Below are 20,484 nucleotides of genomic sequence, written 5' to 3'. Positions count from 1 at the left end.
AACTCAGAGGAACCCCTAAACCTGAGTCTGACCTACTGCCGAACCCTGGCTGGAACCTATGCTCCGACTGAAGATAACATTTCATTGTTTCTAGGAAACTCCAGCATCTCGACAACTGCGAGGGTTGTTATGTGTAATATTGAGACGATAGTCCGATAACACCTGTGACTGTGAGGTTGTCAATGTCGAATAGAACTGAAGGACTAAAGGCTAAACCATCGCAGTAGCCTCATATGTCCAACAGATGGTGCTGGAGAAGGCGTGTTCCGATTGAAAGGGGAGCCTTACGGATTAACCTCCTTCCTAGGAACCTCTGTAGACACAAGATTAATCTGCTGTAGACAGTAGATGATCCGTTCATTGTGGTTTACCGATTCTGGTTCTTGAGTCTCAGATTTCACATGATGTATGAATAAGTCTTGTAAAGATCACTATGGCTGCATGTGCAGTCCTTTTGTAAAAAGGCTTTAGTTTGGGGTTGGAATGGTCTTTCATTAAGCGAATGACGGAACGACACTAACAGTTATGGGAGACGGAAGTAGTTGATCGAATCTGAAGTAAAATGTAAGGGAATTTACATTTAAAAAAACTCCTTATGAATCTGCGAATGTTTCCCATAATATATTACCATAACGTGGTTCGGTTGTTTTAGTCAGAATTGTTTTATAATGAACGTCAGAAGAACTCACGACGGTTTCATCATTTCTTTATTCTGCACACGTTTTCATTTTGCTTCGTCATTCAAACAAACCTAATCTTTAACTGAAAGCGCCCCCCCCCCCCCCCCCCCCCCCCAAGATAAATATTGTTAGTGTGTCCTGCGTGTTCTGCGTTGAAGTGTTTCCTAGGTACAGAGCGGGCGTTGTACTGAGGGAGGGGGCCCCATGCTAACCTTAACCTCCCTTTAGCCAGGGCTAGTGAGTAGGGGTACGGCCGCGGCGCAGCACTGGAAGCTAGGCTACGTGTTGCAAGTTTTCAAGCCACAAAGATTCAAGAGAAAGATGCACTCTTACACAAAACAATAAACCACACGTTATCTTGGCAAAGATCGTTGTGACTTCATTTGCATCCAAGACCCACGATTAATAACTTTAACCAGTTCAACCTTTAACTGCTTATTTTATAATAAATAAAAAATAACAGAAACTCAGTTACCCTGATTCTAAGAATGTTCCCCATGTACAGGTAATACCATGACTGAGTGTTGAGGGTGAATTACCATGTACAGGTAATACCATGACTGAGTGAGTGTTGAGTGAATTACCATGTACAGGTAATACCATGACTGAGTGAGTGTTGAGTGAATTACCATGTACAGGTAATACCATGACTGAATGAGTGTTGAGTGAATTACCATGTACAGGTAATACCATGACTGAGTGAGTGTTGAGTGAATTACCATGTACAGGTAATACCATGACTGAATGAGTGTTGAGTGAATTACCATGTACAGGTAATACCATGACTGAGTGAGTGTTGGGGGTGAATGACCATGTACAGTTAATACCATGACTGAGTGAGTGCTGGGGGTGAATTCATAATGCGGTTATAGTTATAGCTCTGGAAGTTTGTTCAGCCTTAATATTTACACTTTGACAATATTGCTCGTGAGTATTAGGGTGAACCCGAGGGTTCAGAAGGTTCTTTCTGTCCTTAATGCAGTCCGTGCAATCGTATACTTTACAAAATGGTGGACTGACCTGTTCCCTGCTGCCGGTACAATAAAATAAAATGAAGAGAGAAAAATGTGCCAAAGTTCAAAATGTGTGCTTCTTCTTTGCAGTGCATGACCGTACGTTAAGAAGCTCCAAGGGTTTAGCAACAAAACCTTCTGAGATCACAATGTTTTTTGTCCACAAAACCACTACAAACCCTAATATATGCGCAGCGTTAATCTGGACAGTCAGCCAAGCACACAACATGCTAGCCTCACAACCAGAGACGCTCTTGACGTCAGGAGGCTTCTGAAGGCATTGTGTCAATACTGCGTTACAGCGGGTATACCCTAGTGCACTAGCTCTGAAATGGCTTCCTCTCCAAATATATACAAGTTCCTCCTCAAAAATAGATCATCTTTTCTGACAGTACTCTTTACAGTGCAAAAAAAAGTTTCAGCTCAGAGTAAACTTGACAAACGTAACAAGTTACATCAATAATGGATAATCGGAGAAAATAAATAGAACTATCAAATCGGTTTAACGATTTGTTCCGAAGCTCCGGCGGCCATGTTGTTGAACTGTATGTCCAGTCTATAATTTTCACGTTTAAATCCATGGTCAGCATTCTTCATGTTTAAATCCAGGTTGTATTCTTCACGTGTTAATCAATGTTGTCATTTCCTTGAAGCGTTTTCTTTAATATTTGTGATGAAAATCGGCATTAAGTTTCAGCCAGAATCCGCTCATGCTAGCCAGGAACAACGTCTGTCCAAGCTAATTGTTTCTCCCACAGTTCTTCAGACAGCAGGTTGAACCGGGGATTCAAGTCCGATCTCTTCAGATTTGTTGGATGCACCAAATCCGCTAAAACATCGTTAGCTATCCGTTTGGGAAGCACAGCGCCATTCGCCAGCTCTCTATACTCTTATTATACGTACACAGCATCATGTGAGTAGGCCCACATGGGAGTAACAGAGGGTTCAGAACAGGACCTCCAACATCACAGAAGACCAACAGCACATCACTGAGGAGAAAGGGGGGATAGCTTCCCTGCTGTGAAGTTACATGCCGTTCCTCTCAATGTCAGTTTCTCCCCGTTCTCTAAAGTTCTTCATGAGGGGACCTTGCTCTGCGTGGCCAAACCTCGTCGTTGATCAGAGCAGCCTTGTCTGACATCACGATGTGGGATCAAGCGTCTAAGCCAGGGTGTTTCTGAACCTCCTTGAGGTGTAGTAGCGATCTCCCGCCACAGGGGGGCAGATCTTTGTCCAGGAAAGGTTTTTTCTTCTACTATAGCGATTATTTCATAATTGATGATTAATTTACAGGAACCAAACCCATTTCAGCTGGGTTCAAAAAGGGAAAGGGAATGTTGTAACCAGTAACCACGGTTACCGAACATCATCTTCACAGTATGGACAGGAACCAGGTGAGGTGCGGACAGGTGTGCTGGGGGCGTGGCCTGATGGAAGGGGGCGGGGTCATGCCGGGGAGGCGGGGCTAGGCCCGGGAGGCGGGGCTAGGGTTTCCGCCAGGTGAGCGGGGGCACAGGTGCGTACGGGCGGAGGTCCACATAGCGGTCCACGACGGCTGAGTCCGGCCGCCTCCGGTCCTCAGGCTCCTCCCCCAGAGACAGCGAGGGGGACTTCCTGTCAGACAGGAAGTAGTGGTTAATACACACATGTCAAATAATGTGATTAACGTATCTGGTGTCTCCGTTCTGGGTGAGGTCCTGGTCTGTGGACCCCCCAGGTCCTGGTCTCTGCCCCCCCTGGTCTTGGTCTCGACCCCCCAGGTCCTGGTCTATGGACCCCCCAGGTCCTGGTCTATGGGGACCAGGTCCTGGTCTATGGAGACCAGGTCCTGTTCTATGGACCCCCCAGGTCCTGGTCTCGACCCCCCAGGTCCTGGTCTATGGACCCCCCAGGTCCTGGTCTGTGGACTCCCGAGGTCCTGGTCTGTGGACCCCCCAGGTCCTGGTCTCGACCCCCCTGGTCCTGGTCTATGGGGACCAGGTCCTGGTCTCTGGACCCCCCAACTCCTGGTCTATGGACCCCACAGGTCCTGGTCTCTGCCCCCCTGGTCCCGGTCTCGACCCCCCAGGTCCCTGTCTCTGCCTCCCAGGTCCCGGTCTCTGCCCCCCTGGTCCCGGTCTCTGCCCCCTGGTCCCGGTGTGTGACCCACCTGGGCTCCCTGGTCTCGCCCCCCTGGTCCCGGTCTCTGCCCCCCTGGTCCCGGTCTCTGCCCCCCTGGTCCCGGTGCGTGACCCCCTGGTCCCGGTCTCGACCCCCTGGTCCCGGTCTCGACCCCCTGGTCCCGGTCTCGCCCCCCTGGTCCCGGTCTCTGCCCCCCTGGTCCCGGTCTCGACCCCCTGGTCCCGGTCTCTGCCCCCCTGGTCCCGGTCTCTGCCCCCTGGTCCCGGTCTCGACCCCCTGGTCCCGGTCTCGACCCCCTGGTCCCGGTCTCGACCCCCTGGTCCCGGTCTCGCCCCCCTGGTCCCGGTCTCTGCCTCCCAGGTCCCGGTCTCTGCCCCCCTGGTCCTGGTCTCTGCCCCCCTGGTCCCGGTCTCTGCCCCCTGGTCCCGGTGCGTGACCCACCTGGGCTCCCGGTCTCGCCCCCCTGGTCCCGGTCTCGCCCCCCTGGTCCCGGTCTCGCCCCCCTGGTCCCGGTCTCGACCCCCTGGTCCTGGTCTCGACCCCCTGGTCCCGGTCTCTGCCCCCCTGGTCCTGGTGCGTGACCCACCTGGGCTCCCCGGTCTGGGTGATGAGCCTCCTGCAGGTCTCCATCTGGACGTCCAGCCCCCTCTTCATGGAGCACATCTCCATGTACTCGTGGAGGTGGCGGCTCATGTCGCTCTTGGCCGTCGCCAGCTCCAGCTGTCAATCAATCACTAATCAATCAGTTCAGCAATCAACCAGCCAATGAGACGATACACTGGTTATAAACCAATCAATCCAATCAACCAGCCAATGAGACGATACACTGGTTAATAAACCAATCAATCCAATCAAACAACCAATGAGACGATACACTGGTTGATGAACCAATCAATCTGGTCACCTCTATCTGGTCGATGGTCTCCTGGTACTCCCTCTCTCTCTCTCACCTCTATCTGGTCGATGGTCTCCTGGTACTCCCTCTCTCGTTCACCTCTATCTGGTCGATGGTCTCCTGGTACTCTCTCTCTCACCTCTATCTGGTCGATGGTCTCCTGGTACTCCCTCTCTCTCTCACCTCTATCTGGTCGATGGTCTCCTGGTACTCCTTCTCTCGTTCACCTCTATCTGGTCGATGGTCTCCTGGTACTCTCTCTCTCTCACCTCTATCTGGTCGATGGTCTCCTGGTACTCTCTCTCTCACCTCTATCTGGTCGATGGTCTCTTGGTACTCTCTCTCTCTCCTCTATCTGGTCGATGGTCTCCTGGTACTCTCTCTCACCTCTATCTGGTCGATGGTCTCCTGGTACTCTCTCTCTCACCTCTATCTGGTCGATGGTCTCCTGGTACTCTCTCTCACCTCTATCTGGTCGATGGTCTCCTGGTACTCTCTCTCACCTCTATCTGGTCGATGGCCTCCTGGTACTCTCTCTCTCACCTCTATCTGGTCGATGGCCTCCTGGTACTCTCTCTCTCACCTCTATCTGGTCGATGGTCTCCTGGTACTCCCTCTCTCTCTCTCACCTCTATCTGGTCGATGGTCTCCTGGTACTCTCTCTCTCTCTCACCTCTATCTGATCGATGGTCTCCTGGTACTCCTTCTCTCTGGTTTTGAACAGTGACTCCGTGTCCTTGATCACCTCCTCGATCGAATCCTCCTGCTGCTGCAGGGGGGGGAAGACATTCAGAGGAGTGTGTGTGTGCACCTCAGTGTGTGTGTGTGTGTGCACCTCGGTGTGTGTGTGTGTGTGTGTGTGCACCTCAGTGTGTGTGTGCACCTCAGTGTGTGTGTGCACCTCAGTGTGTGTGAGTGTGTATGTGTGCACCTCAGTGTGTGTGTGTGCACCTCAGTGTGTGTGAGTGTGTGTGTGTGTGTGCACCTCAGTGTGATTGTGTGTGTGTCTGCGTACCTCAGTGTGTGTGAGTGTGTGTGTGCACCTCAGTGTGTGTGTGTGCACCTCAGTTTGTGTGTGTGCACCTCAGTGTGTGTGTGTGCACCTCAGTGTGATTGTGTGTCTGCGTACCTCAGTGTGTGTATGTGTGTGTGTGTGTGTGTGTGTGTACCTCGGTGTGTGTGTATGTGTGTGTGTACCTCAGTGTGTGTGTTTGTACCTCGGTGTGTGTGTGTGTGTGTGTGTACCTCGGTGTGTGTGTGTGTGTGTACCTCATTGTGTGTGTGTGTACCTCGGTGTGTGTGTGTGTACCTCAGTGTGTGTGTGTGTACCTCGGTGTGTGTGTGTGTGTACCTCAGTGTGTGTGGGTGTACCTCGGTGTGTGTGTGTGTGTACCTCGGTGTGTGTGGGTGTACCTCGGTGTGTGTGTGTGTGTACCTCAATGTGTGTGTGTGTACCTCGGTGTGCGTGTGTGTGTACCTCAGTGTGTGTGGGTGTACCTCGGTGTGTGTGGGTGTGTGTGTACCTCGGTGTGTGTGTGTGTACCTCGGTGTGTGTGTGTGGGTGTACCTCGGTGTGTGTGTGTGTGTGTACCTCAGTGTGTGTGTGTGTGTGTGTGTGTACCTCGGTGTGTGTGTGTGCATACCTCAGTGTGTGTGGGTGTACCTCGGTGTGTGTGTGTGTGTACCTCGGTGTGTGTGTAACCAGGGAAGTCCTCCCACAGCAGCAGAGTCTCTTCCGTCTCCTCCCAGGCCAGACTGTCACAGTCATCATCAAACCCACTCTCCCTCCTGAGGATCATCCACCACACAGCATGTACCACGCATCACACAACACACGTTACACACGTTACACACGTTACACACCTAACACCACCACACAGCATGTACCACGCATCAAACAACACACGTTACCAACGTTACACACGTTACACACCTAACACCACCACACAGCATGTACCACGCATCAAACAACACACGTTACACACCACACACCAACACACACCTCACCCCGACAGAGCAGCTCCTCTACTACACCTGGTCTACCGAGGCAAACACCCACGCGCTGTGTGCGTGGGTGTTCATGTGTTTGTGTATGTGTGTGTGTGTGTGTGCGTTTTTGTATATGTGTGTGTGTGCGTGTGTTTGTGTATGTGCGTGTTTGTGTGTGTGTATGTGTATATGTGTGTGTGTGCGTGGTTTATGTATGTGCGTATGTGTGTGTGTGTGTGTGTGTGCGTGGTTTATGTATGTGCTTATGTGTGTGTGCGTGTGTGTGCGTGTGTACGTGTATATGTGCGTGTGTGTGCGTGTGTTTGTGCGTGTGTTTGTGTGTGTGTGTGTGTGCGTGTATGTGTGTGCGTTTGCGCGTTTTTGTATACGTGTGTGTGTGTGCTAGGGCTTTGACTTTTGGCATATTCGAAGATCGTTTGTTTATCAATATTAGTATTCGAATATATTCAAATATTTATTAATAATATTTTGACCATTAAATGCCTTCAGTAATACCTGGGCTGAATCCGAATACTTAGTACATACTATTTCTGTTCAGTGTCTACTACTTAACCGTACTAAACTTAACAGTGTAGTACGGTCTACAGCTATGCGTAGAACGCCTCTGAACGCTTCCGAACACCGCCGTAACTCCACCGGATGTTTGGAGATGACGTGTCTCCCCTCAGATGCCGGCGAAATTACCTTGATAAGTTACCTGTTTTCCATCTTGTCATCGTTGCTATTAAATTAAAAATGTCTCTTTTTACTTAATTACTTACTTTACTTTTTTACTCTTTTTAATGTCTCGTTTTTCGCCGCTTTCTATGACGTCTTTCTAAGCCGCTGTTGGTAGTGTCGGGTCAGCCATCTCTTCTTCGTTTGTTACCAGTCTGGTAACGTAGTGACCTACCGTTGTATACTGTGGTGGTAGTACGCATTCGGAAACGTTTTCCGTACTACACAATGCACACTGAGCATTCGGACGCGCTATATTTGTGGCGTACTACAAAATGCATACTATAAGTATGAGTATTCGGATTCAGCCCTGGATTGGGCTTTGTGAGGTTTGTTTACAGGCGTTGCTATGGTTACCGGTCTTGCGTTTTCCAACTGTTTATTATGTTGCTAATAAATCACTGTCTAATCAATACTTCAGTCACTGCCTCTTCCGTGGTTGTTACAATATTATGAACAGACTGCGTCGGGTTCTCCGACGTCTCTCCCTCTTGGCCTGCCCATAACAGGTTCGAATATTAAGGGCTGCCTAATATTCGTTCGAATTATTTTTATTTTTTTTGATATTCGAATTATATTCGAATCACGAAGTTCGAAGTCAAAGCCCTAGTGTGTGCGCACTGCGTGTGTTTGTGCGTGTGCGTGTGTGTAACAGTTCAACGTACAGCTGATTCAGCATCCTCTGCATCTCCTCGTTGATCTGATTGGCTGATGTACTGCAGGAGTCGTCTTCATAGGTCCCGCCCTCGCTCTCAGACATGCTGATTGGCTCCTCTCCGTCCACGGCCTTGGCTGGTTGGATGCTCTGCCTCTTGTGCCGGTGGGTCAGAGTGGAGGGGGGCGTGGCCACCTGCCCAGCAGACAGAAGGGAGACGCACCCCAGGTCAACTACACACTACAGAGAAGTACAGTGGCGCTAAAGGCGTGTGTTTGTGTGTGTGTACCTTGGTGAGGATGTTTGGGTACCTCGGTGTGTGTGTGTGCGTATTTGTGTGTGTGTGTGTGTACCTCAGTGTGTGTGTGTACCTCAGTGTGTGTGTGTGTGACGTGTGTACCTCGTGTGTGTATGTGTTTAACTCTGTGTGTGTGTGTGTGTGTGTGTGTATATTAGCGCTGAAACAACTAATCGATAATAATCTATTACTAAAAGCGTTTGCAATGAATTTGGTCATCGCTTCGTTGAGTCGGGCGATTAATTCGTCCCTCGTAGGCGCGGCACTGTGTACAGCCAGCCGCCGACAGGTTGGCTCACGGTTCATGCACGCCCACAGCGAGCTTTAGTGTGAGCAGTGTTGCGGAGTAAAGGCGGCTGCATGCTTCAGCGTTGGTGTTACGTTGTTGCGCAAAATTTACTCAAAGCAATTCATGCTCCCTTTTAGGTTGCGCGTGTTGCCAAGCAATTTACCGCCAGAACAGTAGGTGGAGTAATATGTGGAGTAAAGTTTTTCGTTGAAGACGACCTCGAGAATGACGTCTTTGTCTGTGGGAGTCGTTGGTTTGTTTATGTGCCAGATCGTGTTCTCCCCATACACAGTGAATGATGGCAACAGACAGAGGAACAGGGGTGATGAAGTTGTTGATCATTCGGGTTGTATAAATGTGCATATCTCTCTACATTTTAAAACGACATAATGTGTTGGCAGCAAAGTTAACTTCACTTCACGTTAATGCTTTTGTATATGAGCCTGCCGGGTCGTCCTTGCCTTCTGGCTTTTAAAAATGGCGGTATGAAAACAGGAAATGTGATACTCCAGACAGGAAGTAGTAACCAGACCAGCAGACCAATCACAGCCTTGCAGGCTGCGCGGCTCGCGTAAAAGCTTATGTAAAAAATGACGCAAGTCTAGAAAAATCGCCCGACGCACGCAAGACGTGAGAAGTCGCGCAAGGGGTGCGCAAGGGCCTCTTGCGCTTGCGCTTACGCTTACGTAACTGAGCATAAATCGGCGTTAACAGAATACATACCGGCGTTACGTATTCAGAATACAAATTATAGCTAACTGTATTCCGTTAGTTACAATTTAAATTGTTGGTATTTAGAATACAGTTACATTGTTGAAATCAATGGATTACATGACGATACTTCTGTTTTACAAGTTTATTCGTGCTTTCACACCAACAGCATTTAGTGCGCACTAAACGAGTTTGGTCCCTTGGTTCGGTACGTTTGCGTTGGTGTGAATGCAACCACCTCACTTCGATGTGAACCAAATCAGCCGACCGAGACCACCCTGAACAGCTGGTCTCGGTTCGCTTCCAAACGAACCCTGGTACGGTTCGCTTGAGATGTGAAAAAAAAATCTTAGATGGGATAGCAAATATCTTTCAAACCCTTATAGTCGTTGTTCCACTACAGCAAGTTATATAAAATAGTGCACTTTCAGGGAGACTTGGGCCTAACACATTCAGCCATTTTGAACAGAAGAACACACCAGAATAGGCCTGTTTAGTAAGCAGGATTTGATGCCGCAATCCTACACTTAAAAAATGCAATTCAATGTGGAAGTAATCCAAGTATTCAGAATACAATACTCGGTTTGAGTGATGAAACGGAATACGTTATATTTTTGGGCATGTATTCTGTATTCTGTAACTGGATAACCTTCCCAACACTGTGTGAGAGAGCGACCACGGCTTGTATTTTGGTCATATCTTAACACTGTAGGCCTACATAAAAGTGTTGTACCTTCACTGTCTTTGGGTTAAAAAAACTCCTTCAACTCGGTATCCGTCTAGTCCAACCAAAAACAGCTGCGGCAGACGGTGTGCAGACGGGCTCGGAGTCGGCACCGCGTGCATCAACAGTCATTCAAAGCAGCGGTAGTAATCACACAACCGGACGGTGTAGAAAGTTCCGTCAGTTTAATAAAATAGTAATGCAGTTTTTAAATCCATGTTAAAATCGTCAGGATATAGAGCTAGTTAGCTTAAAAAAAGTAGCAAACAGTGTCAAATAGGATGTGTTCAGGTCAGCTCAGTAATATGATTGATGCATTCAAATGCAACACCAAAAATAGAAATTTGCGATTTTGGCGAAAACTTGGTTTCCCAGCAATATAAAATAGATAGTAAAGATGGAACTATGACCTGTTAAACGTCCTATCTTGAGCTATGATCATCTTATCAGCAATTAAAGCGATAATACAAGTTCTATTTCAACAAAATAATAGAAAAGTCTCAAAAATTGTATCAATATCAATAAAAATTAACGATCTCCTGTCATCTGAGAAATTAAGATGATTTAATTTATTTTTAACTGTAATGATTTACATGTTAAAGATCTTATCGGTTAATCGGTTAACCATGGACTTCCTTTATATACTGTATAAATGTATATTATACATTGTACTTTTTTTTTGTGCTATCCCAGTTATGTTTTTTTATTTTTTTATCATTTAATCTTACTTTTAATAGTTCCGGGACGTTGGAGCAATAACCTGGTGTTTTTACACTTCAGTCTGCACTGTGAATTTGAAGTAATGTTCAGTTTTTGAATGACGATGCGGCAATTACAAAAGTTTCCTTTTTTATCTGATTCATCAGTAAATCTAAAAAATAATCTACAGATTAATCGATTATTACAATAATCGTTAGTTGCAGCCCTATTGTATTTGTGTGTGTGTGTACCATGGTGTTTGTATATGTGTATATGTGTGGGTACGTCAGTGTGTGTACCTCGTTGTGTGTGTGTGTGTATGTGTGTACCTTGGCGTGTGTGTATTTGTGATAGGGAAAAGCACTCAAAAGCTAGCTCAATAACAACAGTTAAAAAGAATAGCGTGTGTTGGTTAGCAGTGCTAATTTTAGCTAGCTAGCTAAGTAATCCAATGAATGAATGAATTAGTGTAAGAACACATGAATTTAAAGGATCATTTGTAGCATTGCTGAGCTGTCCATTCTGATAGGAAGCACTGAGGGTTAAGGAGCGGTGCTCCCATTGGCTGCGGCCGGCCCCGCCCACCTGGAACATGGCGCTCATGTCCTCACAGTTGCGCTGCTGGGCGACGTCACAGAGGCGCGCTGTGATGTCGATGCGGCGGCAGATGTCCATGTCCACCTTCATGGCCTTCTCCTGGATCGCACTGTCCAGCTCCGAGCGGTTCTGGAGAGCGCACGCACGCACACACACACACGCGCACACACACACACACACACACACACACAGATACACACACGCACACACACACACACACATACAGAGATACACACACACGCACACACACAGACACACACACACACACACACAGATACACACACACGCACAGATACACACACGTACACACACACACACACACAGTCGCACACGCGCACGCACACAGTCGCACGCACACACACACACAGACACACGCGTGACACACACAGACACACACGCACACACAGAGATACACACACACGAACACACACAGATACACAGACACACACACACACACGCACGCACACACACACACATACAGAGATACACACACACACAGATACACACACACACACACATGGACGCACAGACACACAGACACACACACTAGGAGTCTGTTTTTCAGCATAATGAGGGTTGACTAATCTTCTTAATAAGCATGTAGTAACCACACACACACACACACACACACACAGTAGTTAGTGTGTAGTAGCCACACACTCAGTGTGTAGTTAGGTTGTAGTTACTACACACACAGTGTCTAGTTGGTGTGCAGTGTGTAGTTAGTGTGTAGCAGTGTGTCTCACGTTGCTCATGAGGCCTTTGAAGAGGGCAGTTAGTGTGTAGGTAGTGTGTACTGTGTGTAACAGTGTGTAGTTAGTGTGTTGTTAGTATGTACTGTGTGTAGCAGTGTGTAGTTAGTGTGTAGTTAGTGTGTAGCAGTGTGTAGTTAGTGTGTAGTTAATGTGTAGCAGTGTGTAGTTAGTGTGTAGTAAGTGTGTAGCAGTGTGTAGTTAGTGTGTAATAAGTATGTAGTTAGTGTGTAGCAGTGTGTAGTTAGTGTGTACTGTGTGTAGTTAGTGTGTAGTAGGTGTGTACTGTGTGTAGCAGTGTGTCTCACGTTGCTCATGAGGCCTTTGAAGAGGACGAGCTCCGCCTTCAGCTGCTTCACGCGCACCGTCAGCTCATCCTGGTACACCTCGCCCTCCTGCAGGTCCTGCACACACACACACACACACACCCACAGTCGCACACGCACACAGTCGCACGCACACACACACACACACACAGACACACGCGCACACACACACACACACACACACACCCACACACAGTCGCACACGCACACAGTCGCACGCACACACACACACACAGACACACGCGCACGCACACACAGTCGCACGCACACACACACACACACAGTCGCACGCACACACACACACACGCACGCACGGCATGCACGCACACACACACACACACAGACGCACGCACAAACACGCACACGCACACACGCAAACACACGCTGACAAGATCATGAAGTTGTCATTGTATCTGAGTTCATCTCCGCGGTGTGAATACCTGACCCCAGCTGACTGGGTCCGCTTGCAGCCAGGTGGGTTTACCTGCAGGCGGACCACCTGGTGAACACCTGGTGAACACCTGGTGAACACCTAGTGAACACCTGGTGAACACCTGGTGGACACATAGTGAACACATAGTGAACACCTGGTGAACACCTGGTGAACACCTGGTGAACACCTGGTGAACACCTGGTGAACACCTGTTAACACATAGTGAACACATAGTGAACACATAGTGAACACATAGTGAACACCTGGTGAACACCTGGTGAACACCTGGTGAACATCTGGTGAACACCTGGTGAACACATAGTGAACACCTGGTGAACACCTGGTGGACACATATTGAACACCTGGTGAACACCTGGTGAACACCAGGTGAACATCTGGTGAACACCTGGTGAACACATAGTGAACACCTGGTGAACACCTGGTGGACACATAGTGAACACCTGGTTAACACCTGGTGAACACCTGGTGAACACCTAGTGAACACCAGGTGAACACATAGTGAACACCTGGTTAACACATAGTGAACACCTGGTGAACACCTGGTGAACACCTGGTGAACACATAGTGAACACATAGTGAACACCTGGTGAACACCTGGTGAACACCTGGTGAACACCTGGTGAACACATAGTGAACACCTGGTTAACACATAGTGAACATCAGGTGAACACCTGGTGAACACATAGTGAACACCTGGTGAACACCTGGTGAACACATAGTGAACACATAGTGAACACCTGGTGAACACCTGGTGAACACCTAGTGAACACCTAGTGAACACCTAGTGAGCACCTGGGGTCTCATTTATAACCGTTGCGTACGCACAAAACGGGGCTGAAAGTTGCGTACGTGACTTTTCACGCCAAGGTTGTGATCTATAAAAAACCAACTTGACGGGAGAATGTGCGCAGCCCTAAGCAAACTCTGACCCATGCGTACGCAAGGTTTGGAGGAAAAGGAGAAATGGCGACACAGACGGTGTGGTGGTGAACTGAAGTCAGACAGAAGAATTGTAGAGTGAGAAGAACGATTATGTTTTATCATCGCCCTTCATAAATTTAATTTCAACCCGTATCATGCGTTAAATCCTAATCAGAATAATTTAAATCCACTGCGTTATTTCTCAGTTATAACTCCAGAAATATCTCCTTAGAATAGAAATAAAAAGAAATTCTCTATATTTAATCCCGTCACTCCATACTGTCCACTGACGGCGCGACTGCATGGAATAAAGCATCTGTCCAACATGTGTCAATAACATAATATTTTTATGTGACACAACACCTGTAATCCTTAGCCCAAGTGAAGGAGTTCAAGTACCTCGGGGTCTTGTTCGCGAGTGAGGGTACTATGGAGTGTGAGATTGGCCGGAGAATCGGAGCAGCGGGGGCGGTATTGCGTTCGCTTTACCGCACCGTTGTAATGAAACGAGAGCTGAGCCGCAAGGCAAAGCTCTCGATCTACCGGTCGATCTTCGTTCCTATCCTCACCTATGGTCATGAGGGCTGGGTGATGACCGAAAAGACGAGATCCCGGGTACAAGCGGCCGAGATGAGTTCTCTCAGAAGGGTGGCTGGCGTCTCCCTTAGGGATAGGGTGAGAAGCTCAGCCATCCGTGAGGAACTCGGATTAGAGCCGCTGCTCCTTTACTTAGAAAGGAGTCAGCTGAGGTGGTTCGGGCATCTGGTAAGGATGCGCACTGGGCGCCTTCCTTGGGAGGTGTTTCAGGCACGTCCAGTGGGGAGGAGACCTCGGGGAAAACCCAGGACTAGGTGGAGAGATTATATCTCAACACTGGCCTGGGAACGCCTCGGGATCCCCCCGTCAGAGCTGGTCAATGTGGCCCGGGAAGGGGAAGTCTGGGGCCCCCTGCTTGAGCTGCCCCCCCCGCGACCCGACCCCGGATAAGCCTACGAAAATGAGATGAGATGAGACTGTAAACACATAATCAAATGTCAATTAAATCCCAAGTGTGAAAAACCAAGCCACACTCCTCATCACAATCGTTGTCCGTTACTCTTGATGCTTTTCATGACAAATCAGCCATTAAAAAGGGGTTATGTTCAAGAACATTTTACGTGGGTGATTACAAACTGATTATCCAAGGTGTTCTCGGTCAGTCTTATTACCGTAACCCTATAAATACAGAGGTGAGCGCCGTGGTAATGCTGCACCATATGGCACTTCTGGCGGACCATGCAAATGGCAGGATTCGGAGGGAGAGGGTATTTAGGGACCATAACGATTTATTGGTAGGCTACATAAAAATATGTAACTATGTCAGACCACTTCTTTTTTTTAATTCTGGGACAGTGCGCTCCGTGCTACTGACAGAGTTCACTGCTGCAGCAACATGTTGCCACTCACTCTGCTTTTTGTTGTTGGCGATCCCAATCCCGTGACCGCCGAACAAAACTACCTTTCGGGCCTCCATCTCACCCATAAGTGTCTCCACTTCAACCTCCGTGAAATTTCGCTTTTTTGATTTTCTCAGTACTTCTGCCATTGTTTCCAACAAGACATAATACCGGCATCTGAGTCTGTTTTATATGCAGATCGCATTCATGAGGTAATTTGCATTGACCATTTATGGTTAAAAAGGGGCGTGTAGAGGGCGGAACGTGAAGCTGATTCAGCTGCGCACAATTGTAGTCAGTATGTGATTTATAAAGCAAAGATTGCGTACAGGTGTGCGTACGCAGTGTTTTATAAATCCGAATATCTTTTGGCGCACGCAAAACTTGGCTTCTGGGCGTACGCACATTTTTAGTAATGATCCCACGCACAGTTTTATAAATGAGACCCCTGGTGAGCACCTGGTGAACACCTGGTGAACACCTGGTTAACACATAGCGAACACCTGGTTAACACATAGCGAACACCTGGTGAACACATAGCGAACACCTGGTGAACACATAGCGAACACCTGGTGAACACCTGGTTAACACCTGTTAACACCTGGTGAACACCTGGTGAACACATAGCGAACACCTGGTTAACACATAGCGAACACCTGGTGAACACCAGGTGAACACCAGGTGAACACCTGGTGAACACCTAGTGAACACCTGGTGAACACCTGGTGAACATCTGGTGAACACCTGGTGAACACCTGGTGAACACCTGCTGAACACCTGGTGAACACCTGCTGAACACCTGGTGAACACCTGGTGAACACCTGGTGAACACCTGGTGAACATCTGGTTAACAACTGGTTAACCAGCTGTCCTGTGTGCATGTTAACACACCACCTGATGTAAAGGTTGTTTTAGTCTGTGTGTGTGTCTGTGTGTGTGTCTGTCTGTCTGTCTGTGTGTGTATTTACATCTTCCAGCTCAGCCATCTTCTCCTGCAGGTCAACCCTGGCCGTGTACTCCTCCTCCCACCTAACACACACACACACACACACACACACACACACACACACACACACACACACACACACACACACACACACACACACACACACACACACACACACACACACACACACACACACACACACACACACACACACAGGCTAAATCATGTAATACATTCAGGCCATGACAGTCTTGCTGCTGTCGCTGCAGGTTCCACTTGTTCTGTTTGACCTGCAGACAGACTGAACACTAGCTATACATCAATATATAGAGAGAGAGAGAGAGAGAGAGAGAGAGAGAGAGAGAGAGAGAGAGAGAGAGAGAGAGAGAGAGAGGGAGAGAGCGGGAGAGAGCGGGAGAGGGAGAGAAAGAGAGCGAGAGCGATGATGTCAGCGACTGACACTGCAGAAAAACACACTGGAGAGAGAGACTAGGGGCTATAGTCCTTTATATATATATATATATATATATATATATATATATATATATAACTAATCTATAGTCTCTCTCTCTCTCTGTGGAAACATTCAATCCCAGCAAAATGGAAATCTTCCAGTATCTGACCAGTCCCTAAAAACAACATCATGTCACCATGACTACAGCCTCAACATGTGGTGATGGAGAGCTCTAGAGTCTAGAGCCCCCAGCCTCTTAGAGTTCAGTCTTAGAGTACCATATTAAGCGCTATATAAATTTCATTTATTATTTATTATTATAGAGCCCCCAGCCTCAACATGTGGAGCTCTAGAGCCCCAAGCCTCAACATGTGGAGCTCTAGAGCCCCCAGCCTCAACATGTGGAGCTCTAGAGCCCCCAGCCTCAACATGTGGAGCTCTAGAGCCCCCAGCCTCAACATGTGGAGCTCTAGAGCCCCCAGCCTCAACATGCGGTACTTAATTAACTCCAGGAGAGGTGTGTGTGGGCAGACATCAGGAGGGCTGGGGGCTACGAGGGCTGGCGGTGAGCAGGACTCCCACTGAAAGCGGGGACGGGGCTACGAGCACCTTCCCAGTTCACCTGAGGGGGGGGACGACGACTCTCTGGGTCGTCTCCCTCCCTCTCCCCGGGGGGCCAGGTGTTCAGAGTGGTCTCCCCCCCCGTAGGGCGTGGAACCATGCTATGGATAGCTCTACTACTATGGAACTACTGAAAGTACAGCTATTGAATAAATGAATGAATGAATGAATGAATGAGATGAAGAAGTTGCATACAGCTCCAACCAATCACACTAGAGCTTGTAGCTCCCCTACTCAGTAGCCAATAGGGACTCCTCTGGGACATATTGGCCCCCTCACTGACCAATCACATTAGGGTTATGTTTTGACATTTCAGTCTGTGAAATAATTCACAGTATAATAGCAAGTCATGCAGCAAATGTATTCACCAGGTTCTGTTGAGTTCCCTATCGCTGTATGGTATTGCGTATATTATAAACAGTATCGATTATTGTTAAATTATTGATGCTTAACAATACAAGTCTTGCCATAGTTTATGTTGAACAAACTAATTCAAACGTCTTTCGGTCAAAGCGTTTGATGTGAAATCTTGAAACTGTTCCTCTAGAAAAGGCTCCCTGATAGAGACAGCAGGCTTGGTCGGTAGAACTCGGCATATGTTGTCTGATCGTACACATTAAAAGCATCACTACAACACAACTGCAACATATAGTTGAGACACAGGCTCCTTCCATGGTAAATATGCCCAGCGTTTTCCTTTCAAGGTTCTAAATAAGGTTTTCTGTGTGTTTGAGTGAGTCTGGCTCTCCTATGCTAACGGTGGGAACAGCCAATATCTCCAGGTCTCCGATGGGAATCCTACGAACTCCCTCCGTGTTTGAGATGCGTCCTACGTCAGCCGCGCGAGGGCCTCTTGCAACGTCATTTCCTGGCTTGTTGTAGCGCTTACAGCATTCCCGTTTGTCTTTGTGGGAAGATGATCAGTCTACCAGCCTAGCCAATGGACTGGAGCAAACGCTGCTCATCTATCCGTCACACATCTAGGTTGACACGCCCACTTGTGATGTCATAAGGGACAGATTTTCAAAACACTTGTAACTGCTAATCACACTCACACCTGGTGGCATGTCAGAGGACCTTTAACAAATGTGCTAAATGATTAAAGCTTCTTTAAATACGCCAGCTAATAAGAAATCCTTACCAAACGACTTTAGGGAACAAATGTCTCAAGGTATATCGAATATTATACGAGGGTGATGAGCCGTTGGAAATTCAAACATGACATCGCCCTGAGTGACAGCTGTCAACACGCTCAGGCCGCCGTTAATGACGCAAGTACGACCATAAACCTGACGGTGGATGGGAGCATTGAACCGTGAAGTTTAAACTCTGACTTTGTCAGTTGACCCGAATAGACGCAGGGGCGCGCGCCATGTTGTTCACTACTGCACCGCGCGCGCAGTTAAAGGTTAGCGTTCTTTACGCCACGCGAGCACTTTACCTTCTCTTGTACTCGTCCCGTTCGCGCTTCACCTTGGCCAGCACGTTATAGAGCGCGCGGATCTCCGGTGTGATGGTGTCCACCTGAACCCCCACGCCGTCTGGTTGGATCCAGGGCCCCCCAGGAGGGCCTGTCGCGCGCGAGTCCCGGCCTCCCGTGCCCAGCCGACGGGTGTGGTTGTAGGACCAGATGGTCCCGGGGAGGAACCGGGGCGGGGGGTTGTTGCTCGTGGCCATCCCGGTACCGTGGTTGATGTTTTTGATGTTGATGTCGTTGATGTTGGCTACGTGCCTCGTGGGGTCCCCGGGAGAGCGTGCGGGGCTCACGCAGCCGCCGTACAGCGGGGTGATGTTGGAGTTGGAGTCCACCAGGCCCGAGTTCAGGATCAAGCCCGGGTTTAGGTTGTTGCCCGGCAGCGACTGGCTGTAGTCCGCGTCGTAGGACAGCGGGGGGTGGATGGTGGGGGACAACAGCCCCCCGGGCAGGTAAGCCGCGTTGTTGGCGTTCAGGAGCGGGATGGCCCCGGGGCGCACCGGGATGTGTCCGATGAACCCGGTCTGCACCCCGATGTCTTTGGTCAACGGCTTCTTGAGGCGCGCGTCCGATCCGTTGCCCTGGTTACCGTCCAGGGCCTGCTGCAGCTGCTTCTCCAGGGCCTTGTTCCGCCGCTCCAGCTCGTGCACCTTGGCCAGAAAGCACCGGAAGCGGAGGTTGAGGGTCTTCAGCACGCTGATGTTGGAGCCCAGGTCGTTCCTCAGCGCCATGGCGGCGGGAGACGGCGGCGCGTGCGGCGGGACCGAGCCGTTAAGGTGCAGGTAGGCGAGACCGGACGGCGGGAGCGAGCCGAAGTCCAGCCCGGGAAAGCCGTCCGGCCCGAACCCGCCGTGCTCCCCCAGGAGGTAGCCCGGGTCCGGGCCGCCGTAGGGGTCCAGGCCCGTGCTCACTTCGGTCTGGTGCATCGGGAACGCGATCTCGGACCCCGGGAACGGATTCATCGTCGAGTAGGAGAACCTGAAGTGCTCGAGATCCGGCATCAATACCTCCGTTACGCTCGTGTCCGCGGGCCGCTGATGTAAACACCGGCTCGTGCCTCGTCCGTTACCTGCTCCAAACTTGCCCGCAAATCAGACCGCGAGCACACGTAAACAAACGCAGGAGCGACTTTCAGTAAAATATTAAAAGCACGCGCTAACGACCGCTGTCAGTCAATTCAAATAGAGAAAATGAGTAAATACCAATTCAATTAATATTAATTAAAAAACGACCAATAGCGTTGAGTAGCGGCTGACTTTAACGCAGCGGACCACGGGAGCAGCTCGCGGTGCCGGTGGTGCAGAGCTTGAGGACACCAACACGTGAGTGACTGCGGCTTTGGGTTACCGTAGTGGACGGCGCGCGGCGCACACAACAGTCAGCGTTCCTGAGCACGCGGAGGAACGGCCCCCCGACTTTCCGTTAGTGAAATCAGGGGGCGGTGTCGTCATCGGTAATTACGGTTATTAAAGCGGCACCGGAGAGCCTTTGACTTTTAAGGGGTCGTTCCTGCGTCCTTTGGAGGCGCGCGGAGGGAGCGCCCTGACTGCACAGTGACGCACTACGGGCTTCACTTTAATAAATCAACATAAGCACTTCCGGTATTCAGATCTTTTGTTATTGTTCAACAATTGAACACAAACACTCTGGTTAGCGACCCGCGTGCGTCAGTGATTCAGTCGACACAGGTC

General features: G+C 49.2%; 1 protein-coding gene across 2 annotated transcripts; it reads right to left on the bottom strand.

Annotated features, from left to right (window-relative positions):
- Positions 1–780: 780 nt before the first annotated feature.
- On the bottom strand, positions 781–20,365 carry iffo1a (intermediate filament family orphan 1a). 2 transcript variants are annotated; one of them, XM_030347338.1, is made up of 9 exons: positions 18,761–20,365; positions 16,267–16,327; positions 12,470–12,565; positions 11,398–11,538; positions 8,102–8,286; positions 6,395–6,497; positions 5,383–5,478; positions 4,401–4,534; positions 781–3,307 (listed from the first exon to the last, which is right to left on the bottom strand). In XM_030347338.1, exons 1-9 carry the CDS (start codon positions 19,792–19,794, stop codon positions 3,178–3,180), a joined length of 1,980 nt encoding a protein of 659 aa, XP_030203198.1. In that variant the 5' UTR covers positions 19,795–20,365; the 3' UTR covers positions 781–3,177. The 2 variants fall into 2 exon arrangements, with proteins under 2 accessions (XP_030203198.1, XP_030203199.1); XM_030347339.1 differs by having other exon boundaries at positions 5,383–5,475.
- Positions 20,366–20,484: the final 119 nt, after the last annotated feature.

Source organism: Gadus morhua, chromosome 22, assembly GCF_902167405.1.
Source record: "Gadus morhua chromosome 22, gadMor3.0, whole genome shotgun sequence".
Taxonomy (NCBI): Eukaryota; Metazoa; Chordata; class Actinopteri; order Gadiformes; family Gadidae; genus Gadus; species Gadus morhua.
This window is presented reverse-complemented; position numbering and strand designations above follow the sequence as displayed.

Excerpts from the sequence above, each read along its gene's own strand:
- iffo1a (XM_030347338.1), bottom strand. The coding sequence starts at position 19,794 with ATGCCGGATCTCGAGCACTTCAGGTTCTCCTACTCGACGATGAATCCG. Across the intron at positions 8,287-11,397 it reads ACATGAGCGCCATGTTCCAG|GTGGCCACGCCCCCCTCCAC; the intron begins GTGGGCGGGGCC and ends TCTGCTGGGCAG. Across the intron at positions 4,535-5,382 it reads AGACCATCGATCAGATAGAG|CTGGAGCTGGCGACGGCCAA; the intron begins GTGAGAGAGAGA and ends ATTGATTGACAG.